Source organism: Empidonax traillii, unplaced genomic scaffold (genome assembly GCF_003031625.1).
Source record: "Empidonax traillii isolate 1590-97213 ecotype Southwest subspecies unplaced genomic scaffold, ASM303162v1 scaffold364:size1245619, whole genome shotgun sequence".
Taxonomy (NCBI): domain Eukaryota; kingdom Metazoa; phylum Chordata; class Aves; order Passeriformes; family Tyrannidae; genus Empidonax; species Empidonax traillii.
Window position 1 is genome coordinate 456,586 of NW_020955557.1, and position 20,803 is coordinate 477,388.

General features: G+C 41.4%; 1 protein-coding gene across 1 annotated transcript in view; it reads left to right on the forward strand.

Moving 5' to 3' along the window:
* Positions 1-20,803, forward strand: part of SLIT3 (slit guidance ligand 3) — a 482,804-nt gene that overhangs the window by 352,753 nt on the left and 109,248 nt on the right. The window contains exons 13-15 of the mRNA XM_027892706.1: positions 4,734-4,877; positions 7,301-7,464; positions 20,628-20,778. Coding sequence (XP_027748507.1) covers positions 4,734-4,877; positions 7,301-7,464; positions 20,628-20,778 — 459 coding nt within the window. The remainder of the gene's footprint in view (positions 1-4,733; positions 4,878-7,300; positions 7,465-20,627; positions 20,779-20,803) is intronic.

Below are 20,803 nucleotides of genomic sequence, written 5' to 3' on the forward strand. Positions count from 1 at the left end.
TCAGACTGTCAGACTCCGTGCTTCCTTCTCGACTCATTATCAGCTTGTGACTTTTCCTTTTTAATTTACTTTGAATACATTTGTCATCACCATCATCCAGCTTCCTGAACATGGAGAAACACTTGAAGCTGTTTCAAGCAAGCATGATGATGATTTCACACTGGTTATTATCAGCTGAAGCACTGACAGACTCTTCAGTGGTCAGTCATCACATTAGAAAATGTAAATTTTAGTAGATGTGTAAGTATCTTGACACAGTGAGAGGCAATCAGAATGTTCCCTGACGGTCCAGGCCAGTTTAAAACATTCCTGAAACCTAATATAATTATTTTGCCAATAAGGAAGCAGGGGCACACACGTTTCTGTCATTAGATGTTGCTTGTCATTGACTGCTGGGCTGACCGAGTACTCGACTAGATATTGCCATATTGACACTTGAGCTCTTCTCCCATGATAAGTCATGTTAAATCAAAGATGACACTTGGTTCCCTATAAATGTCAGGAGAAAATGCTGAAAAATACGTGCTAATTTTTTTTTTTTTTGACTTCTTGTGCCATGTGTTGTATATCCTAAGGAAAACTTCCCGCTGAGAGTTCTTTCCTTGCTGCCCTGTAGTGCCTTTGAGTGTAGGTGAAACTTTTGACTATTGATTTTCTATAAAGGTCACGTCTGTTCAATTTGTATTCCACTCTTACCCATGCAAAACTGTTACCCAGTTCTCCTCTTCCAAACAAGCCTCCTCTGCCTTTTATATCTGCCTTTTTCTGGTGAGTTCTCATTTTCCCCAGTGGAGTCTGGCATGTGGGATGTGCCAGCCAGTTCACGGGATGCCAAACATTCTCATTCTCATCATGTTGTCACTGCTGTCAAAACAAAAAGCTTGTGAAAAAGGAGGAGAAGTTTTTTTCAGTGCCTCTGTGAAGCTTCTCTCCCCAGCACTTTGGTTTTGGTTCACTGAGGTACCTTGGGTGGTTCCTGGTCCATCCTGTAGCACCAGAGACCAGCCTGCAGCCCCCAGCCTGGGCAGAGTTGCTCAGCTGCTGTTTGATTTTCTAAATTCTGAGGTTATTTGCTGATAGTTTGATTACTTGACTTCACTGAGATAAAAATACAAACATTGCTAGGGGTAAAAGCCATATAAACATTCCCATTTGCTCTTAAAAAACAATTTTTTCAATCATTTTGGGTTTGGAGTTCAGAATGTTATTTAAATGTTAATCACTTGAAACTGTGCTTGGGCATATAATTCAATTACGGGACCATCTTAATTATGCAGATGGTGCTTATGAGCAGCTGATACAATTACAGAGCCAATTCAGTGCACATCCATTTCAAGGGCTTAGCTGAAACACGTTATTATTTCAATGTGTGTGGACAAATCCACTTTTTCAGGAAACGGGTTCATGGAATTGTAATAGTGCTCTGCTCAGCTCGCTGCTCTCGATGGCGTGTAAACCACAAAGTCTTTCCCATCCTCCTGTATTCTGTGGTGGTCCAAGCCTTGAGAGAGGTTTCTTCATGTTTTTAACATATCCAGAGGGATGAAAATGGAGGCTTGGGTTAATAATCCATCATCCCTCTGGGCAGCAGGCGGTTTTATTTCTGCTTGAATTTTTAACCTCCTTTTGAATGCTGCCCCACATCTGGAGGCCGTGTGTGACTCTCATCCAATCAAGCTGATAACAAAATAGGAAAATGAGTGGAATTTACTTACTTTCACCACGAATTGGTGCAAAATAAATACCACGTAATTCCTGCTAAAGTAAGACTCAGCTTTTAATGCTGTGCTTTCTCTTGGTATAAGTCCAATAAAAGAACCCTTAGTATGTCTTACAGACTGGTTCAGTGTTTAAGAAAGATCAGTGTTTCTGCTTCCTGGAATATGTTTTTCTCATCTGCCTTTGTGTTAGTTTAAAGAAAAACCTCTCATAGCCACTTTTAGCTCCATGTGAGGCCAGCCTTGTATACCTAATTAATAATTAGATGCCATTAAGGGGGCTGGGATAGTGAAGAAAGATTAAACAAAGAACTGGAATTTATCGAGGGGAATATCCACAGAGGATATTTTAAAACAACTGAGGGGTTTTAAAGGAAAATGAACCTTAATGCTTCTGGCCAATAGTCATCCTCTAACTCACAGTAAGTAGTAGGAGAAAAAAATTAGGGGTGATTTATTCTGCTTTCTCACAGTTTTTTGCTTTAGATTGGATTAGGTACTGCACTCATATTGCATGGGTGATACACAGGATAGGTATTGTCACCTCAGGAAAGCTCTGTAGGACCTGAATTTCCACTTCTGAACAGTCTGCACAAGCATTTTCCTGCTCCTCTGATGCTTAAAGGAGAGTGTGAGCCTCTGTATTTGTGGCTTTGTAGAGAATCAGTTGCTCTCATTTTTGGTGTTTGGTTCTTAAGGAAATGTCACGGATTTTATCCCCTTGAACCCAGTCATTGAAAATTCATGCCAGGAAAACTCGTCACATTGTGAATTCTGTTTTCCAGCATTGGGTTTATTCATGTTTTGTTGAAACTAATGAGAGAATGAATCTGAATCCGGCATATGAACAGCTTATCCAAGCTAATGTGTTACATAAAATCACTGTGGGACCAGTGCACAAGGACAAGGGGTAGAAATCAAAGGATTTGTAATCCTAAGAAGCATGTCTGATGGTGTTGTTCCAAACTCAGTAGCTGGTTCTGTCTTCTCATACCTTGCTAACCTGTTCTTTATGGATAAGATACTGTACCAGCTGGAAAGAGAAATGCATAATATGTGAGAACCAAGGGAGGATGAAAACTGCTTTGGCTTGGAGACATGAATGGGTATAAGAAGCAAGCAGGAAGGGATGACGTTGCTCTTTGCTGTTGGAGCAAAGGAGGGGGAGCTGTTCCTGTAGCCTAATATGAAAATTACCCTGTTACTTCTGGTGGAGCCAACAGGAGTGTGGATTAGGTGTCAAGGAAATGCAGATTCCAGAGGGGTCATACTGGTGCTGCTTATGATTTCATAAAATTGTTTTAACTATTGGTTCATGCAAAAATGTAACCTCATTTATCCATCATTGCCTTCTATGGGATTTTGTCTTCAATAATGTCAAACTTCATTTTCCACAACATGCAGAGAAGAGAATTCAGGTAAATTGATACTGACTTTTCTGTAGGCTGGAAGGGTGAGTTCTCCTCCAAAGCCCTCTCATTCCAGAGCATTCCTGTTCTCCTGGAGTTCTCCACACTGCTCAACCATGCCTCCATCTCCTGTGCATCACACTTACTGGAGCCACTGGCTGCACTGATGAGGCTCTGCCAAAACAACAGCAGGAGCAGAGAACTGTAACGAGTGTTCAATGTTCAAAAGGTTTCAGGAATGCAAGGGCAGAGGAAACACCTTCTGAATTACTTTTTGGAGCAAAAGGAAGGCATCATGTGCAGCTGACAATGATGCAGTCCTAAGCCCCTTGAACTCATTGACAAGGGAAGAATTCTGTAACCAAGAGAACTGAGTTAACAAATACACTGTTTGCAATTTACCATTATTCCTCAGGCTGAGAGTAGTCAAAAGATAATGGATTTTGGCTTTTGTAAGAACAGGTTCTTTCCTGCCTCTTTTCCTTCTGAGTGTAAGATACCAGCTATGCAGATGAGGGTGACAGTTTAAGTGTTCTTGTGTTTGATTGTCTCAGCAGGAGATCCAGCTTGTTGTTGGGTTTGCATATATTTGTTATACAGGACAGAACTCCGGCTGGGTGATCTAAGAAAACTTGCACAAGTACTGTCCAGAATTCTCTGGCTGAACTGATTAGTGTAGCTGTACAAAAGATATTTTTTAAAGATTATTTAAATTGCCTTTGTGTTGCTTTTCCACAAGTGCACAGGGATATGGTGTGACTGGAATGGAGGAGGTTCATAGAACTGTAGAACAGTAGAGGTTGGAAGAGTCTTCAAGTGATCACTAGACAGTGAGTCTGCTTAAAGCAGAGCCACCTTATCGGGTCAGAGCAGGTTGCTCTTGGCTTTATTCAGTACCACCCTGAAAACCTCCATCAGCAGAGGCTGCACAGCTCCTCTGGGCAGCCTGATCCCCTGCTGATCTGTCCTGAGGTGGAAAATCAGTTTGTCTTTCAGTAAGTTTTAGTCCAGACCTTCCACTTCTCTTCTTGTCTCTGAGCAGAAGCACTTTTTTTTTTTTTTTTCCCCTTCCATGAGCAAATTAACCCTGCACTGCTTATCAAGAGATTTCAAACTGCCAGAATTTCAGTTAGGCTTAATGCAGCTGCTGGGAGAGAAAGCTGGAAAAAAAAAAAAAAAAAAGGGGTTCTTCTCATTGTGGACTTTGTGTGGGAGTGTGTGCATGGAATAGCGAGGTGGGGAGTATTTGCTGTTTCTGTGTATATTAAAGTGAAGGCTTCCTTAAATATTTGTGTAGAATTTTGAGCAAATTGGGAGGGGGCTGGGCATACAACCCCCCCCAATCTTTGCATGTTTTAAGATGGCTAGCACTGTCACATATATATACATGTATGTGCACACTGTTACTGGATATTCCCCAGCTTTGAGACTACTCATGTTGACTGTTTTTTCACCTTTTAAATGTACCAGGCAAACGAACCCCTTTACATATGGGTTGGCTTTGGTGACTTGGTTAATAATTTTTTAGACTTAACCCCGAAGCCCAGTCTATCTTTATTTGATTACTACAAGATGAACAAATTCTAAACCTTTCCTCTGTTTTCAGGCTTCTCAATGCCAATAAGATCAACTGCCTGAGGGTGAACACGTTCCAAGGTCTGCATAATCTCAAACTGCTATCTCTTTATGACAACAAACTGCAGACCATCAGCAAGGGGCTCTTTGCACCTCTGCGATCGATCCAGACTCTGTGAGTATGCAGGCGGGTCACAAACGACAGCTCTCCCTTTTCCCACCAAAGATGTTGCCTGTCTTTGCAGCTGACATTAAGGCAATTTGGAAGAGACATCAGTGGAGCAGCCCCTCCTTTTCTCACAGAAAGAAAAGGAGCAAGAAACAGAAGCATTGCATCAATTCAGCCATTGGTGGCAAGGCCAGCTATCGACACAGTCTGCCCATAGTGACGTAAATGTCATAAGTGCGTTAAACTTGTACTGCTTTTTGGGAAGATAATATGTGCTTTTGACTTGTAAGACGTATTAACAACAGATGCTATTAGAATCATTGCCCAAAAGTTTTGATGGGCTAATGAGTTGGCATCTCTCCCTTCTGGGTCTGGGTCCTGCTGCTTGGCTATGGAAATGATGCCTGTGCTTGTATATATTTATATATATATAGTTGGAAGATTTAGGACATGGGCATGGCACAGATGATATATTTCAGCTGATATTTCACTTCAGAGGAATGATATGTTGTATTATTCGATCCATTTAGAAAATCCACCAAACATTTTCTGACAGTCTTTGAATGTGGAGGCTTTAGAATAGGGATCAGAAGCAAAAGGATAGGAATGACTCAGTATTTTGGAGAAGAAGGTCTCATCCCAAAGCTGTGAGTTGTAAGATATTAAGGTAAATAGTACTCCTTCAGAGCTGGAGTTGGCAGCCTGATATTCCAGCATTAAAATATTATGGGTATGTATATATACACATAGTGGAATCCACAGGCACATTATATATGGATATGCACACACATACTGGAGTATGGACATTTTTGTAAACAAATGCCCGTATATACTTTAATACTGGAAGTGCATTGGCTGAAATAGTTTTGTAAATGTTTTAATTCACACACAGATGAACTAGTAGGGATGATTTCTAGCAGCAGTGTTTCTTCCACCGGCTCAGGCAGCCACAAGCACAAGCTCAATTTTCCAGCAGGTACCTGGCCAGTATGTCCTGCTGCCAGCCACTGGAATAACCCCCTCCAGTTCTGTATATGCACAGAGGCCACAGAGAGGGTTCGTTCACAGAAGTATTTAAGGTTTGTCAAGTTAAACAACAGGCAACACCCTTAAGGTATAAACATTTCCCCTTGGTTTTCCAGGGTATTGTTGGCATTCCTGGTGGCTCTTACTTAGAATGGACTTGTTGCTCCATACCAAGACACTTTGTCAGGTGTCATGGTTCTCTGTTTTTTGGACCTCTCACACCACGAATGGCTCTACTGCAACACTCACCTTGAGTTTCTTCGGGCCCTCTCTGCTGTGTGAGCTTTCCCTTCCCACTCCTGCACAGCCATTGCCCTGTTGTGTTTTATACTCATCCTGTTAAATGACAGTTCATAAATATAACTGCAACCAGAAAAGAAGTTTCTACAGGTGGAAAACAGTAACAGAGGCTATAACTTTACACCTCTGTCCAAACCAAATTGAAACATCTGTCTTTTCTTAAAGTGTCTTTGCAGTTATTGGAGAGCTGTGTCCTGCTCCCTTGGAGGTCAGAGGGACTGAGGCAAGTTAACTTAACTGAGATCAGAACCCAGCTCTGGGAGAGACCTGACAAACTCTCCTGATACAGTGCCCAGCTGTGCCATGCAGAATGAACCAGAACAGCAGCACAGAAATGCTCTTTCTCTCTAAGATGCTCCAGCAGATTTCTGTTACCAAAGTCTAACTAGCCAGTTAAAATCAGTGCTGCAACACCTATTGCCAACTGCATAGGAAACAAGTTGTGCAAATTTTGGTGAAGGAGAATTTCTACCTTGCATAAACAGTTCAGTCTTATAAATTTTGCTCCAGGAATGAGTACATAAAAGGAGAATACTTTTACACATGATGAGTATATGGAAATATTGACTTCAATCTTGTGAAGAGAGTCCTGGATCTCTTCTGGCTTTGCCCGAACGTCCAAGGAACTTTACTGATTCAGGTTTTGATCCCTAAGAAACTGAGCTTGCTGATAAAATTTCATTTAAACCAGGGTACAAAATTATCTCCAGGTAAGGTAGGTTTCAAAAAGCAGCATGTTAAGCTTTCAGAAGGAAACACAGGACTTGGTTACAGGAGGTCTGTGTCCCTTAAAGCGGGCTTTGCTATCTTAATTTTTGTTTCCTCCCTCAAAGCACTTGCAGGAGGCTTAACGAGCTGCGAAACGTGGTAGCTCACAGAATTCTCCCATTCATGAGCAGCTCTTTGTGGTTCCTGCCAGGCCTGGGGATCGGTGGGTGGTTTTTGGTTTTGGTTTGTTTGTTTTGGGTTTTTTTGTGGGGTTTTTTTTTTTGGTGGGGAGCTTATTCAATTACTCCACTGCTCAGGCTTGCGTTTTGTGAAAAGCGGTGATGGAGCACGGTGTCACGGGTCACTTGTGATTAAACATGCCATCCTTCTCGCAGACATTTAGCTCAGAACCCATTTGTGTGCGACTGCCATCTGAAGTGGCTGGCTGATTACCTGCAGGATAATCCGATCGAGACGAGCGGCGCTCGGTGCAGCAATCCCCGTCGCCTTGCCAACAAACGCATCAGCCAGATCAAGAGCAAGAAGTTCCGCTGCTCAGGTAATTCGTTTATCCAGCCTGTGCTGCACTTTCAATTCAGAAATAAGCAGGTCCAGAGAGCCTGCTAATCCAATCTGCGGGACAGTGTTTGCTGTAATGGATATTATGGAGCATCTCGTAAAATTAAATTTGGGAAATTTGGTTAGGTTGCCCAGAAAGCCAATTAGCTTATGGATTAAAATAAAATAAAATATAAAAAAAAAAAAATACAAAAGGCAGTCTATAGCTGTCTTGTGCGTGTCTCTTAAAAACAAAGAAAAAAGGTAACAGCTTGTGATATGTAATTGTAAAGAATGACTAAGTTATGAAATATTTAAGGAAAGCAACAAAGATGTGTGTGAATCCGTGTGGCAAATGTCGTGGCTGGATTGTCATTTGTATTCAGCCAGAACTCTTAGTGACCTAATGAGAGCTGCGCCCGAGTAAGTTCTCAGGTCTTAAAGGCTGAAAACAGCATGAATGAGATTTTTATACAACTGGCAGTGGGCATCTCTGCTCTGGGGGCGAGGGGGTGGCATCGAGTCACACACTTTCATAGACTTATTGTCTTTATATCCACAAGTAGCAGGCATTAATTCAAGCCAAACTGTTGGCAAGACTTTTGGTTTCGGCAAGTTTTGAATCAAAATTTGCACCATAATTTAGGCAAAGGTTTTGTGTTGTGAGCTAAATGGAAAAACGTTTGCACTTGAAAATAACCTCCAAAGTCTTATAAACAGCTTTTTTTCAACCCTATCTCTTTTTTACGATTCAGCTGTCGGTAAAAGGACATTTGTTGCCTTACACAGAACAACTAAGCAGATGACTGGTTCTTCATGTGTTTTTCCTATTGCTTATATTGGTTATATGTATTTTAGATGACTGCTTTTTTTTTTTAATATTGTAATGACAAGCAGGTTTCCGTGAGCAAATCTATTAGTGTGTACTGAGAAGAAAAATGACTGTTATTGATGGAGTACCTTGCAGTGTTTTCTATGAAAATTACTATGATTTTTCTCTTTTTTTCCTCTGAAAAGAAACATGATTAATTGTGTTCCTGGTGGTAAAAGATTAATGATTTTAGATGGGGATGCAGCATGAAGCTGAGTGGCAGCAGCCCAAAACAAGCTGTTGTGCTTTGTGCATCTCTGAGAGCAATATGCCGAGCTAAACCTTCCCTTTATGGGGAAAATAAAATAAAGATAACTTCATTTGCAGCCAGCTTTTCTTGGGCAGGCTTGTTAAGGTCTTTAATCCCTTGTGACTCAAGCCACAAAATTTATTATCAGACCTGAAATTATGACATATTTTGTCTAGGTTTTTGGATTGTGTCCATCATAGTAACAAGATAATTAGTCGGTAATATTCATATTTAAAGAAACTGGAAATGAAAACGCATAAATATAATTTAGAAAGGAAAGTGGACTGCAGAAACAGATCTGTATAAACCTGTACCCAATTTGCCATTGTTATTTTCTTCTGCTTTTATTAATAGGCTGGAGAAATTAATGTTATGTATGTGCATGCATGCTTTGAACAATGGTACAGGGGATTGGATAAGGCAAACAGCATCTGATATCACTTAGGAAAAGTCATAGCTGAGAAGAGCTGCAGTGCAGAACACAGTACCTGGTGATGCTGAGAAGAACATTTTGTGGGAGTTCTTGTCTTGGGGGTCCTTTCCTTGAGGCATTGGGCTGTTTTTCCCTTGGTCTGCAGCTCTACATCGATATCAAAACCACATGGAAAAGGCATAAACCTGACTTACGAAGGAGGAGAGCAGGGATTGCACAGCTTCAGAACAAAGATTTTAGCTGGATGAAAACTAATGCTATTCAAGAGCTCAATAGAGAAGATATTTTTGCCTGTAGAGTTTCCAGATGGCGATGAGATACATTGAACTCGACTCGCTGTCTGCTCACATGAGACAGGGGAACGTCTAATGGTTTAGAAAATCTGAGTTTGTAAATCAATCCAGAGAACAGACATCCTTGGCACCTGTTCTGCTCAACTTGTCCCTTTGAATCATGGCTGCTTCAGGCTTGGCATTTAGCAGGAATTTTCCGTGTTTTCATTTTGAGGAATATGTTTCATCCCGGGATTTAACACAGCAGTCTCTGTGCAGAAGTGTCCATGAGGTATGAATCTTCATCACTCAGAGTATTGAGCAGTGCTTTGTGTTATCCAGGGATGAGCCTGCACAATCCCACTGGGGTGGCAGTGCTTAGTAACATGTCGGTGTCCTTGCTGGCTGTGGGATTCTGCCTCTCCAGGTTTTACATCTTTTGCGTGGTGAATGAGAAAAGAATTTTTATTTTAAAGCCTTTTGTAAACATGCATTTGTTTCTCAAATTATTCTTATTGCAGGATCCTGATATGTTCCTGTAGTTTGTTTAATACACTTAGTACATTTCAGTGGTCAGAAGGTTGGTTTGGGAGGTGGGGGGAAGCACAGGGAATATGAGGGGTTAGGTAAGGAAGCAATGGGAGGGGTTTTATCCCAATCTGGTCTTTGACCTTTGAAGAGATGAGGATGCCCAGGAAGTGGGAGCTCTGTGGGAGCAGAGTCACTCAGCCAAGGTCAGGATTACAGCAATGAGCAAGTTAATTCTAGCTGAGTTTGACACTTTGACACCAGGGAAAGGACCAGTTTTGAAGTCATAACATTCTGAGGTTGTCCTGAAGCAATTCATGCGTTTTCCACATTCCATTTTACAAGGGCACGTAGTGACAGGACACGGGGGAGTGGGTTTAACCTGTAAAATGGTCAGTTTAAATTAAGTATTAGGAAGAAATTGTTCCCTGTGAGGGTGGGGAGGCCCTGGCACAGGTTTCCCAGAGAAGCTGTGGCTGCCCCATCCCTGGAAGTGTCCAAGGCCAGGTTGGACAGGGCTTGGAGCAACCTGGACTAGTGGAAGGTGTCTCTGCCCATGGCAGGGGGTTGGAATTTTTAAAGTCCCTTTCAATCCAAGCCATTCTATGATTCAATAATCATAAAGGGGACTTTCAGAAAGGACCTGGAATGAGAAAAAAATGTGACTGTTCAGTAAATTGAGGGAAGAAAGGGAAGTGGTTTTTATACAAAGGTAAGAGAGAGGAGTGGTTAACAGGAACAGGGTTGAGAAGCTGAGATGTTCGAAGTTTCATCAGTCAAGGAGCACCAAGAAGGTCATGTCAAGAGGATACACTCAGAGATGCAGATGGGCTAAATGGAACTGTATTTGATAATTAAATGAAACCACGGGGACAAAACTATGCAACATAGTAAAGAAAAAAAAAAACCTCAGACCTAGAAAACTTCATTCTGCCCACTGCTTTCTTCAGTTTTCATTCCAGCTCCCCACCATCCTTTAAGATAGTATTTAGCCTTGTTTTTTCAATTGATCCCTTTTTTCAATTGAGGCACTTTCCCCAGATGCCATTTCCTCCCAGCACCAAATGACTCAAGCTTTTACTGATAACAGTGCAGCAGCATCTGCAGAGGTTATGAGTGGCCACAGGAAGGAGGTTCTGGGCAACAGGTAGATAATGTACATAATTCTTTTCAAAAGGGGAATTGGAAGCATTATAGCATGAAATGAAAGAACAGCAGGGAAAGGGCCGTGTTTTTGCCCAGGGCTGTGAGACAGGCAAAGCTGTTGAATATACCATCAAATATGTTTAAGCATCAGATTGCAACAGATACTATTTCCTGTGATTTTCTGCTTTCCATTTAATACAATGCACCAAAATAATAATAAACCTCCCTGTTGCTCAGCTGTCTCCCCACAGCTATCAAATCTGAGACTAAAAAAATCTGAGACTTTCTCTTGACAGAGAAATTGGAGGAACAGGCTGTGACTAATTCTCTCTCTTTTCTGTTTAGGAAAGGGAAATACTGTCATTTTCAGTGGCAGTAGTGAAATTCTGATGATCATTTTCCTCTTTTCTGCATCTGCCCGCTACGACCACCCACAGATCCAATGGTGCTTTCCAGCATTAGGGCACTGGAGGCTCCCATTCTTAGTGGGGAAAAAGAGGAAAAAAGATCAACACAAATATCCTGCCCAGTAGCATTTGATTAAGTTCACTACACAGCAGTTTTGTTTTCTAAATCAGCACTGGGCTTTAGGAGGAAGGGAGATGAATCTATGAGCAGATTGTGTTGTCTCTGTGGTAGCTTATTGTCACTTCAAGAGTTGGCAGGATCCTTGATTGCTGTGTGACACTGTGTATGAAATAGGTTTTGGAAAGAATTGCCCTTGTATTCAGCTGCATATCTATTTTTCCCTGTGATATGTTTGCATTTTTTTTAGTGTATTGTGTATTTCAAAAGGGATGAAAGTTCCACCTGCTGCACTGACACAAACTCTCGCTGATAATGATCAAAGCAACGTGTATCTACAAATACCACATCACAAAAGCTTTTTGTCTTCTAATTCTTAGAAATAAGACTCTTATAAAGAAGATTGTTGTTTGAAATACTATGAAGTAAACCTGTCCTCCTGCCTCCTCCTCCTGCATCGGGGCATACGTTGTATCTAAGTGACTTTAATTAGTTACTGCAGTTCCGGATTGTGATTTACAGTCAGAAGCACAGGGAAGAAAAGGAGGCCAATGAACTGTCTGCCAGCTCTATTCTCTCTTTTTTTGGACATGACTACTTCTTAAGCCCACCCAAAGCTAATGGGTACATATGGATCCAGAGCTTGCTAATTTAGGGTTAGTGTAATTTCTCTCGTGTTATCCCCTATCATTCGATGGTAATGCAGTTGCTTTTTGGTCACTCATAATTTTTTAAGGCATTTGATAAAACCACTCCTTACTAATTGCATTTTTTATCCTAATTCTGTGTGTCTTTTCCAGTCTCTGTCCTCATCCTTACTCACCTGCCTTGAGTTCCCTGTCTGCTTTGGAACAGAGTTGCTGTTCCTTGTAATCACCTTTTTCTGTCTCTCTTCTCTGCATTGTTGCACCCTTAAAAGCACAGAACTGCAGGAGTCAGGGGAGCACAGGTTGCTCATCAGGACGTTTTGTCCAGTCCCTACAGCAGTTCACACATTTCGTGTCCCTTGGTCCCCCAGGGTTATCCCCTCCTCTGCTCTCAGTGATATGTGAATTCTCAGTGATATGTGAATACTGTTTAAGCTCTTTGAGCTCTCAAAGTGAAAGCTGCATTGTGTTGTTACTCCTCGACCAGTGTTTAAAAATCATGAAAGGTGGGTGAATTTAATCCAGATCTTGCACCATTCATCTGATTGAAACACTCTCCAGTTGTTCCTGTAATTTGCCAATCACTCTGATGACAACTTTACAAATTCCTCCCATTTTTAGTAAGCAGATAGTCACTTACAAACCATGCATTCATCTTCCTGCCCTTAGCATTTTCTGTTTGATGGAAAGCATTGATATCTACTCATGCCTGCCTTGTGCTACAGGGACAAGGGCCAAGCTCCAGCACTTTTCTCATCAGGGCTTTTATTTGAGTGGAGTGAGGGAAAGGAATACAAAACACTGCCAATGATTTGGACAACTGGAAAATTGACTGCATTCAGATTTTTGTGTTTTGGGTTTGGGTTTGTTGCTTTTTGTTCTATTCAGTTAAATGCTGTGTGTTTTACCCTTTTTTTCCCCCTGAAAGACACAAAGACTTAGCAAAGGTACCTTCAGAAATGCTCTGAATATACCAGAAATGAGGCTGTGTTTGTGGTGCATAAGAGTAATTCTCTCTGAATGGAAGGTTGTTTAACAGCAACAAATCACCAGCATATTAAATCCCACACTGAATTCACAATTATGAGTACGATTTTTTTCACTGCACACTGAAACTGAGTATGTTTGAGCTTTGGTTTGCTTGAAATCTTTCTGAAGCTGAAGTCATTAGGGAACACAATGCAACTGCTATGACTAATGGTAATGGAACTAAATTCCCTTGTACTGTAGTTCCTGTTGTTACAGTAATTTGGCTGCACTGGACAGTGATTATAGCCCTCCCTTTTCTGCACATCTTTGACAGCAGTTCAGATCTCCACGTTAAAATCTGTGGCAGTGACTCTAAGCCTTCACTGGCTCGTGCTGAATATGATGGTGAAGGGTTCCTGCAGTGGGGGGAAGGTGGACAGAATGAGAACCATTTCACTCAAGGAAGCATAAGCTTAACATAAAACAGGTGGGTCTGTTTGGCAGAGAGTGTGGTTCTTAATAAGGAAGTAAATTGGCGTGTTCCAGTCAGAAACTATTTTAGGCTGTGCCTCATTTTATTTTTGAGTTGAAGTAGCCTTCAAAAAAAACCTAAACATCTGAACTGCTTTGTTACCCACCACCAGCCTTATTTACAATTACAGCACAGGGGCAATGAAAAGAGGGATGATGTTTAGTCACAGATGCATCCATATCACTAAGGCATCCAAATAACATAGCTGTCCTAGATTCCCCATGCAGGCAGAGTACAGAGCTATTCAGACTCCTCACTTGAGATCCAAATTGTCCTCTGGAGGTGTCTTCATTAGCTGTGGCAGAAAGCTGAGTGATTGATTAGTCTTGTAACCTCAAAAACTAAGGTGGGACAAAGTTTGCTCTCTTCTCTCACGTGTCCATTCCATGTGTCGAGATTAAGCTGAGCAAAACTTTGACCAGAGTTGCCAAGGTAGCACTTTTTTGTGTATAGTGGTCACTTGAACAGGATAAAGAAAATAATTGGAGAGGAGCTGGCATGAAGAGAGCTAGTCAGCTAAAACCAGTGCAAGGATGTGGGTGCCTGCAATTGGACAATAAATTTTTCACCTGATTGTTCTGAGACTGCAGCAGCCTCTTGAGGTGGTACAGCTTGATGGGGCAGGTAAAAATAGGATCCTATATACAAATTCTTAGCAAACTGCAGATTCAGTGACTGATCAACAGAACTGGGATTACAAGAAGTGAACTAACACTAAGAGCAAGGCATACAATGCTGCTTGGATGCAGAGGGTACCTAAAGGGAGGGGTTTTCATGAAAGCTGGCAAATATCTGGAGGTAGGATCATTCTTTTTTCAGCTTCTTTTCTGCAAAGATTTGTTCAGGATGCTCTTGTGTACATCCAAGGCTAATGGAATTTATTTTTTTAATGGAATTTACAAAACAGTGTGTTTTCCTGGTACTTTGCCTCTCCTGCGTTCTAAGGACACGAATTAGGGTTTTGACAGACTTTTCTTTGTATGCTGGTGCCTCTTGTTCATTGCAGTTGATGATTAGCCTAGGCAGTTATTGTAAGTGGTGTTTAATTAGTGCAGCAAAGGAACAGAGACTTGTTCAAAATATTCTCATGGGTTTTCTCAGGAAGAGACATTTGCAGAGCTCTGACTGCATTTGTTTCCAGTAGGACTGAAAGAGTTCATTGACACTGAAATTACTGGGTCTATTACAGATATTCCACTTAATACTGTAAATCAGTATATAATATAAAAGTCTTTGGAAGATATGAACTGTTACTTGTCACTGCTTAACAGAGTACTGTGGATGAATTTATTTGAAGAGCCCAGGCCAAAATTGCTGCTTTATTAAACCCGTGTAGGAATAAGGATATAGAACTCTGCGTCCTTCTTCACTAGAGCCATACAAAATTATTGCCAGGAATGCTAGTTATAAATGTATTTTCTAAATAAATGAGGTGTGGATTCCAGACTTATGCATACTTCGAATTAATAAGGGGAGAAAATCAGTGCCCTTTTGTGCCACATTGCATGAGCCACAAAAGAAAATTAATAATCTAATGTTTGGGCTCTGGCTGGTTTGGCAGCTTGTAGAGATTGAAGATTTATTGTTTAAAGATTCCCTTAAAAAGCTGGTTTAGCTTCTCTCTTATATTGTAAAGACAGACAGTAAATCACATTGTCTGTCAGTGCTGTACCAAACCCACAGAATGGGGTGACTAAGTTGACACTTATTTTCTGGCATTCCCAGGTAACTGTGAGTTGACTTTTCTGCATTATAAGGTTGGGTGGTAGCAAAATGGTGAAGCAAAGACCCTTCTGTATTATCTGTCATCTCTGCTCAAGTACTTGTATTGTTCTTCATGTGGGCAATGAATAATCTGCTGGATGCTGACTTTGTTCTTCGGGCAGTGCAAAGCCCTTACTAAGGAAAGTGATATGTTTTTAAAAGCACAAGCACTGACCTTCACTGAAGTCCAGCAAAATGTTCTGAGCAGTTGCAGAGGACAGACACTGCCTCCCTGGTTTGTGAATCCTGCAAGACCATTTGAGATGTGACTTTCAAAAGCACTGTCCACTGGCAGACGCTGAAGTCAGTGAGAGTTTTATTTCAGAGAGGGCTGTCAAGCCAAAACTGAATGCCCTGCTTTATGTGTCAGAGTTGCAGCAGTGAGTTACAAGAAGCAAAGCTGTTTGAAATAATCCAAGATGCTGGGAAGACAGAATGCTTGGCTTCCATCAGCAAATGAGGTATCAAACCCAACAAATATGTCAAGCAACAGAGTAACAAAATGCATTTCTGTAGTGGCACGTGTGTGCTCCCTTCCTGTAAAGTGCAGTTGAAATAAATAAAGAAAAAAAGACAAGAAAAGCAGTGGTGATTACAGATGTCAGTGTAAGTGGCCCCAGCATAAAAGGCTCCTGGGAGCTGAAATCAGGCTCAAAGGGTGCTCGGGGAGCATTTGATGCCAGAGCTTGGCCATCAGCTCAGAATCTGCTGTTATTAATATGGGCTGAGGTATTTCTAAAGTTGCATTTAAATAAATGGAGCAAACCAAAATGGCATTTGCACTGAAAGGAGACACCAGAAGAGAGTAAGTAATAAAAAGCAGCGTAGATTGGGCATTCACTACGTGATGGAACTTGCACATCCTTCCTGGAAGGAGCTGTTGGCAGTCCTTTGGCAGTATATTTTCTATGAGACCAGTTCTGTCTGAGTCCAGCCGGGCTCTGTTCGTGTTCACTAACCCCCATTGTGCTCCAGGGTGTTCCTGCAGTTGTAGCCTAAAGGATGACCTCTTGTATCCAGCACCTTTTTGCATGGGTGGAGTGGAGAGCAGCTCCCCGTGAACCTTCAGCTTGTGCTTCTCCATGCTGCTTCCTCTCAACGCTCCTCTCTCTCTGGCGCTGCCTAACTCTGACTCTGGCTGTCCATGGGGTTTTCCTTTGTGCTTGATCTAACCATGTGGTAGAACAATACAAATGGAACATGGTTCTGTCAAGCACCATGGAAGGCTGCATACTCCCTGCAGCATGGCATGCTCGGATACTTCTGCTGGTTTCAGAAGCATCAAAAGGTGAGAGATTCCCCTTTTCTCCCAGGAAAAAGATAAAAAAAAAGGTGAGGTGTTGCTTAACCAGGCTCCTGGGCATGGAGGGGGGAGCCCGAGTGATGTTTGGGACAGACTTTCTACGGGGCTTGCATGCAGAATAACCGTTTCTAAGTAATTAATCTGTTTAATTGCTCTTACAGTGGAGAAGTTAGGCATTCTGTTGGTTACTATGATTCAAGGGTGATTCCAGCCATACCTACAGAGGTGAAAAATCAGTCTTCTTCCCTTGTAAATAATGTAAGCTGCATCTGTGTCTTTGAGCTGTCCGGTCCTTCTACTTGAGGTACTCTGGATACCATTTCTGTAACAAGAGGCCTGCAACTTAATGTGACTTTAGACCTGATCTGAGCAATCTTAATGCACTGTGAAGAAATACCATGCAAAAAAAAAACCTTCAGAAGAGTCTGCAAAGTGGTTTTTTTCTTGAAATGACATGGGTAACATGGTCTGTATGAAAATACTGTTATCCAACAGTTCCATGTGACAAAGCTGAGTCAGCGGACACAAATGGACCATTTTAGCCTTGACAAATCTTTAAATACTTGTGCCTAACTTCTCCCCTACATAATGACACCTATTCACAAAGGACTTTTAAGAGTCTCATACAGAAGTTTTCTTATATGGAAAAAGTGTCTAGTCTTGCAGATTTGTTACATATCTGTTGTGGAGCCATTAGAAGAAGGACATCTGATATATCTATAATTACTGATAAGAACTAATAGCAGCAATGTGAAATGATCACAAACAATGTACCTCCTTTTTTCCTATGAGAATTGTGATCTTGTGGTTACATGAAGGAGTAAGTATTGAGATTCCTGGGGTTTTATCCAAGTTTTAGACCAAGTGATCTCTGTGGTCATATTTTTGGTGCCAAATTTGAGGCAGCTGGATCATTTTCTATAGTGAATGCATCAGGTCAGCTTTCAAACCCCTGTCGAGACAGCCTGATGTGTTGCAGAGCAGATCATCCAGCACTCCTTTTCAGCCCTCTGGGCAAAGCTAAGCTTCAAGAACTGAATTCAAGTTTGCCAAACAATGCTTAAAAAGAAGAATAGGACAAAAAGATATTTCTTTCTGTTGCTTAATTTCTCCATGTGTGTATCAGAGAGGCACCGAAAATTTTCAATCACTTGGAAATGTGGTGCTTCTTTATCTCGATACTGCATGTGTGTTTGTTTTATGACACTGAGAAATTGCACTGCCCTGGTACCTGATAGTGGTGTCACATTGGTTATGAAAAGAAAATGTTATCAGTAACTAGCACTTCAAATAACCACAGCTGCCCTCAGTTAAGCACAGGCCTTGCTGTTGCCTTGGATGCCTGTTTTACAGCAAACTTAATTCTGCCTGATTTTGGAAATTACCAGAAACTCCTAGGTAATGTTCTGTCCTGCATCAGGGATGATTTTGGGCAAGAAATGCTTCGTGCATGTGATGGTTTAACTGTGCTTCCTGAGTCGTGTTGAGCTCTCTTGGAGCCCTGCAGTCCTGCCCTGATAAAGCCCTGTGTGGAGAAATGGATATATGCGCTTAAACAGTTCTGCAAGCAGATGGCTGAATTTCACGTTGCTATCCCAGATGGGAATATCTTAATAGAGCAGCCACCTGTCCAAGTGATCTCAAGGCTCGGGTCAAACAGTAAATTTTATCTAGTCTTTGGCAGGTGATTCCTGCTGTCTCACAGGCCGACAGATGACTGAGTGCCTGCTGAGCTCTTGGTTACTTTTGACTCAGAGCTTACCTGGGTAACTCTTATTTAAACTCACTTAGAAAAGGGGGAGGGGGAATAAAAAAGAAAATATTAAAAAGAGAGAAAGAACAAAAAGTATGAAGGGGATGTTTGCCCCCTGCCTCTCCTGCTGAGCTGAGGCTTTTCCCCTGTTGCAAAGTGTGGTGGCCATGGACTGATGCCCAGGCAGCATCACCTCATAGCTGATGCAGTGTGGAAAGGTTTGTGCCATCAGGAGAGCAGGAGCCAAGTCAAAATGTGGTAAAATTCTTTATTTACTTTGCCAGAAAGCTTGAGAGAAAACCAAAAACTGATTTTCAACCTCTAATGTTATATACTCCTCCTTCTCCTTCATAAAACATTCCAGTTACTTTGCTATCCTTTCTTCCTGAAGGAACATGAATCTTGTATCCATCAGCAGGCTCAAAATTACACTTAATAAATTTTTACCCTAAGTAACTTCATGTTGTTTGTGATTTGGTTTTTTTCAACAAAAGTTTTTACTATGAAAATCAGAAGTACCTCTTCAAGGGGTTAATTTGGGGATTTCCAAGACGCTTTCTGATTACTGAAAAATGTTGGTGGGTTTTTGAATGTGTATTGTAATTGTAGCAATTTGAATAAACTCTGGTCCTGATAACTGTTCCTCTTTGGTGTTATTTCCAAGGGATCATAAATGACTACCAAGCTTGGAATTGTTAGGACTTGAAATCAGATGTTGGGATTTTTTTCTAAAGGATGAGAGTTTAAATGATGGTGCTATGGGGAAAGGCTTAGACTGTATTTTTATGATGCTTTAAAATGTCCAGTGGTCCTATTATTGTAAGTGCTGTGCTGTCACTGAAGTCACACTTTAGATGTACAATTTACAATAAGCACAAAACCCAGCAAAGTATTTAACACCACTGAAGTGGTTGAGTACAGAGCTGTGTGTCAAGCTTCTCACAATCCAGTCTGGAATTACAAAACTAAACCAGAGCGTGTCTGTGGAATCAAAATGTTAGATTGCCTGTAGAATCGCTTGTTTTCCCTGCATGGCTCTATGGAGGTAATGTGCAACATAAATTAAAATAATAGTGGGTTTAGGCAGCTTCTTTTTTCTTTCAGAAAATAGTATGTGGTCATAAAATGAGCAGTGGAGTATTTATCAGTCTGGGAAGGGGAAGCAGGTGATGAATGTCATCAGATCTCTGAAACCAAATTTCAGCTCAGGTTTAAGGTTTTATTGATGTTTTTGGGTTCTTAAGTAATTTGCTCAGCCTGTTCCCAAGAAAGCCTTGCAGTTGACTGTTTAAACTTTGGGAAAGAAATACTTTGTGGTAGTTACAACCACTGGGTATTTCAGGAGGTTGCTGAGACAATTCTGGTGCTCCCATTATGAAATACGAAGTGAGTGGGCAGGAATTGCATGGCAGGGGTTTGGCAACACTTTGCTTACATACACATTTATTAATACTCCTGGTTCCTTGAAGCCCTGAGATCGAGTTTCCAACCTGCTGTTCCTAAATGAGAAAAACCAAACCTGAAAAGGACAGATTAGTTCGCTGAGCCTAATTGGAAAAGCATTTCATTAGAATGGGTCAAAAACCTAGTCAAAGAGGTCTGGCAATCATGGAGTAATGGTACATCAGGGAGTGCTTCTCACTAAGTATGTTCTACCCGTTCCTTAATTAAAATGAAAATGATTTAAACTGCTATTACTTTCCTTTTGCTGTTTGTTTAACATAGTTAATAAAGGTATCTAATTGTTGAAAAACTGACAAGGTTCTCTAATAAAAGGTTGCTCTCAAAAATAGCTCTGATAGCTGAGATCTGAACTTTTGGGGCTTTTTAATGACATCTTTAAAAGTCTTTTGTCACTTGAATTCTTCCATGAGATGCCTTTTCCTTGTTGCTGGACTACCTTCCAAATGGGAAACAGTATCTTTGCTGGAAAATACCTCAACAGGTAGGTTTGTTAGACAAGGAATTAATCTAAGAGGGAAAGAGCAAAAAAACAGAGGCCAGTCTTGGGATTTTAAAAAGTGCTGAGCAAGATTCCTTGGCAAGCATTCAAATGGTGTGCAGGAGCTGGGAGCTGACAGGAGGCAGTGTTGAGGATAGATTCCATAAAACCTGTGATCGCCACGGTTATCAGCAGCTGTTTGCTGGAATGTGTTTTCCTTTCATTGCAGGGTCGGAGGATTACAGGAGTAAATTCACCGGGAAGTGTTTCATGGACCTCGTGTGTCCCGAGAAGTGTCGCTGTGAGGGGACAATCGTGGACTGCTCCAACCAGAAACTCACCCGGCTGCCCAGCCACCTCCCCGAGTACACCACTGATCTGTGAGTGGGGCTCTCCAGGGGCTGC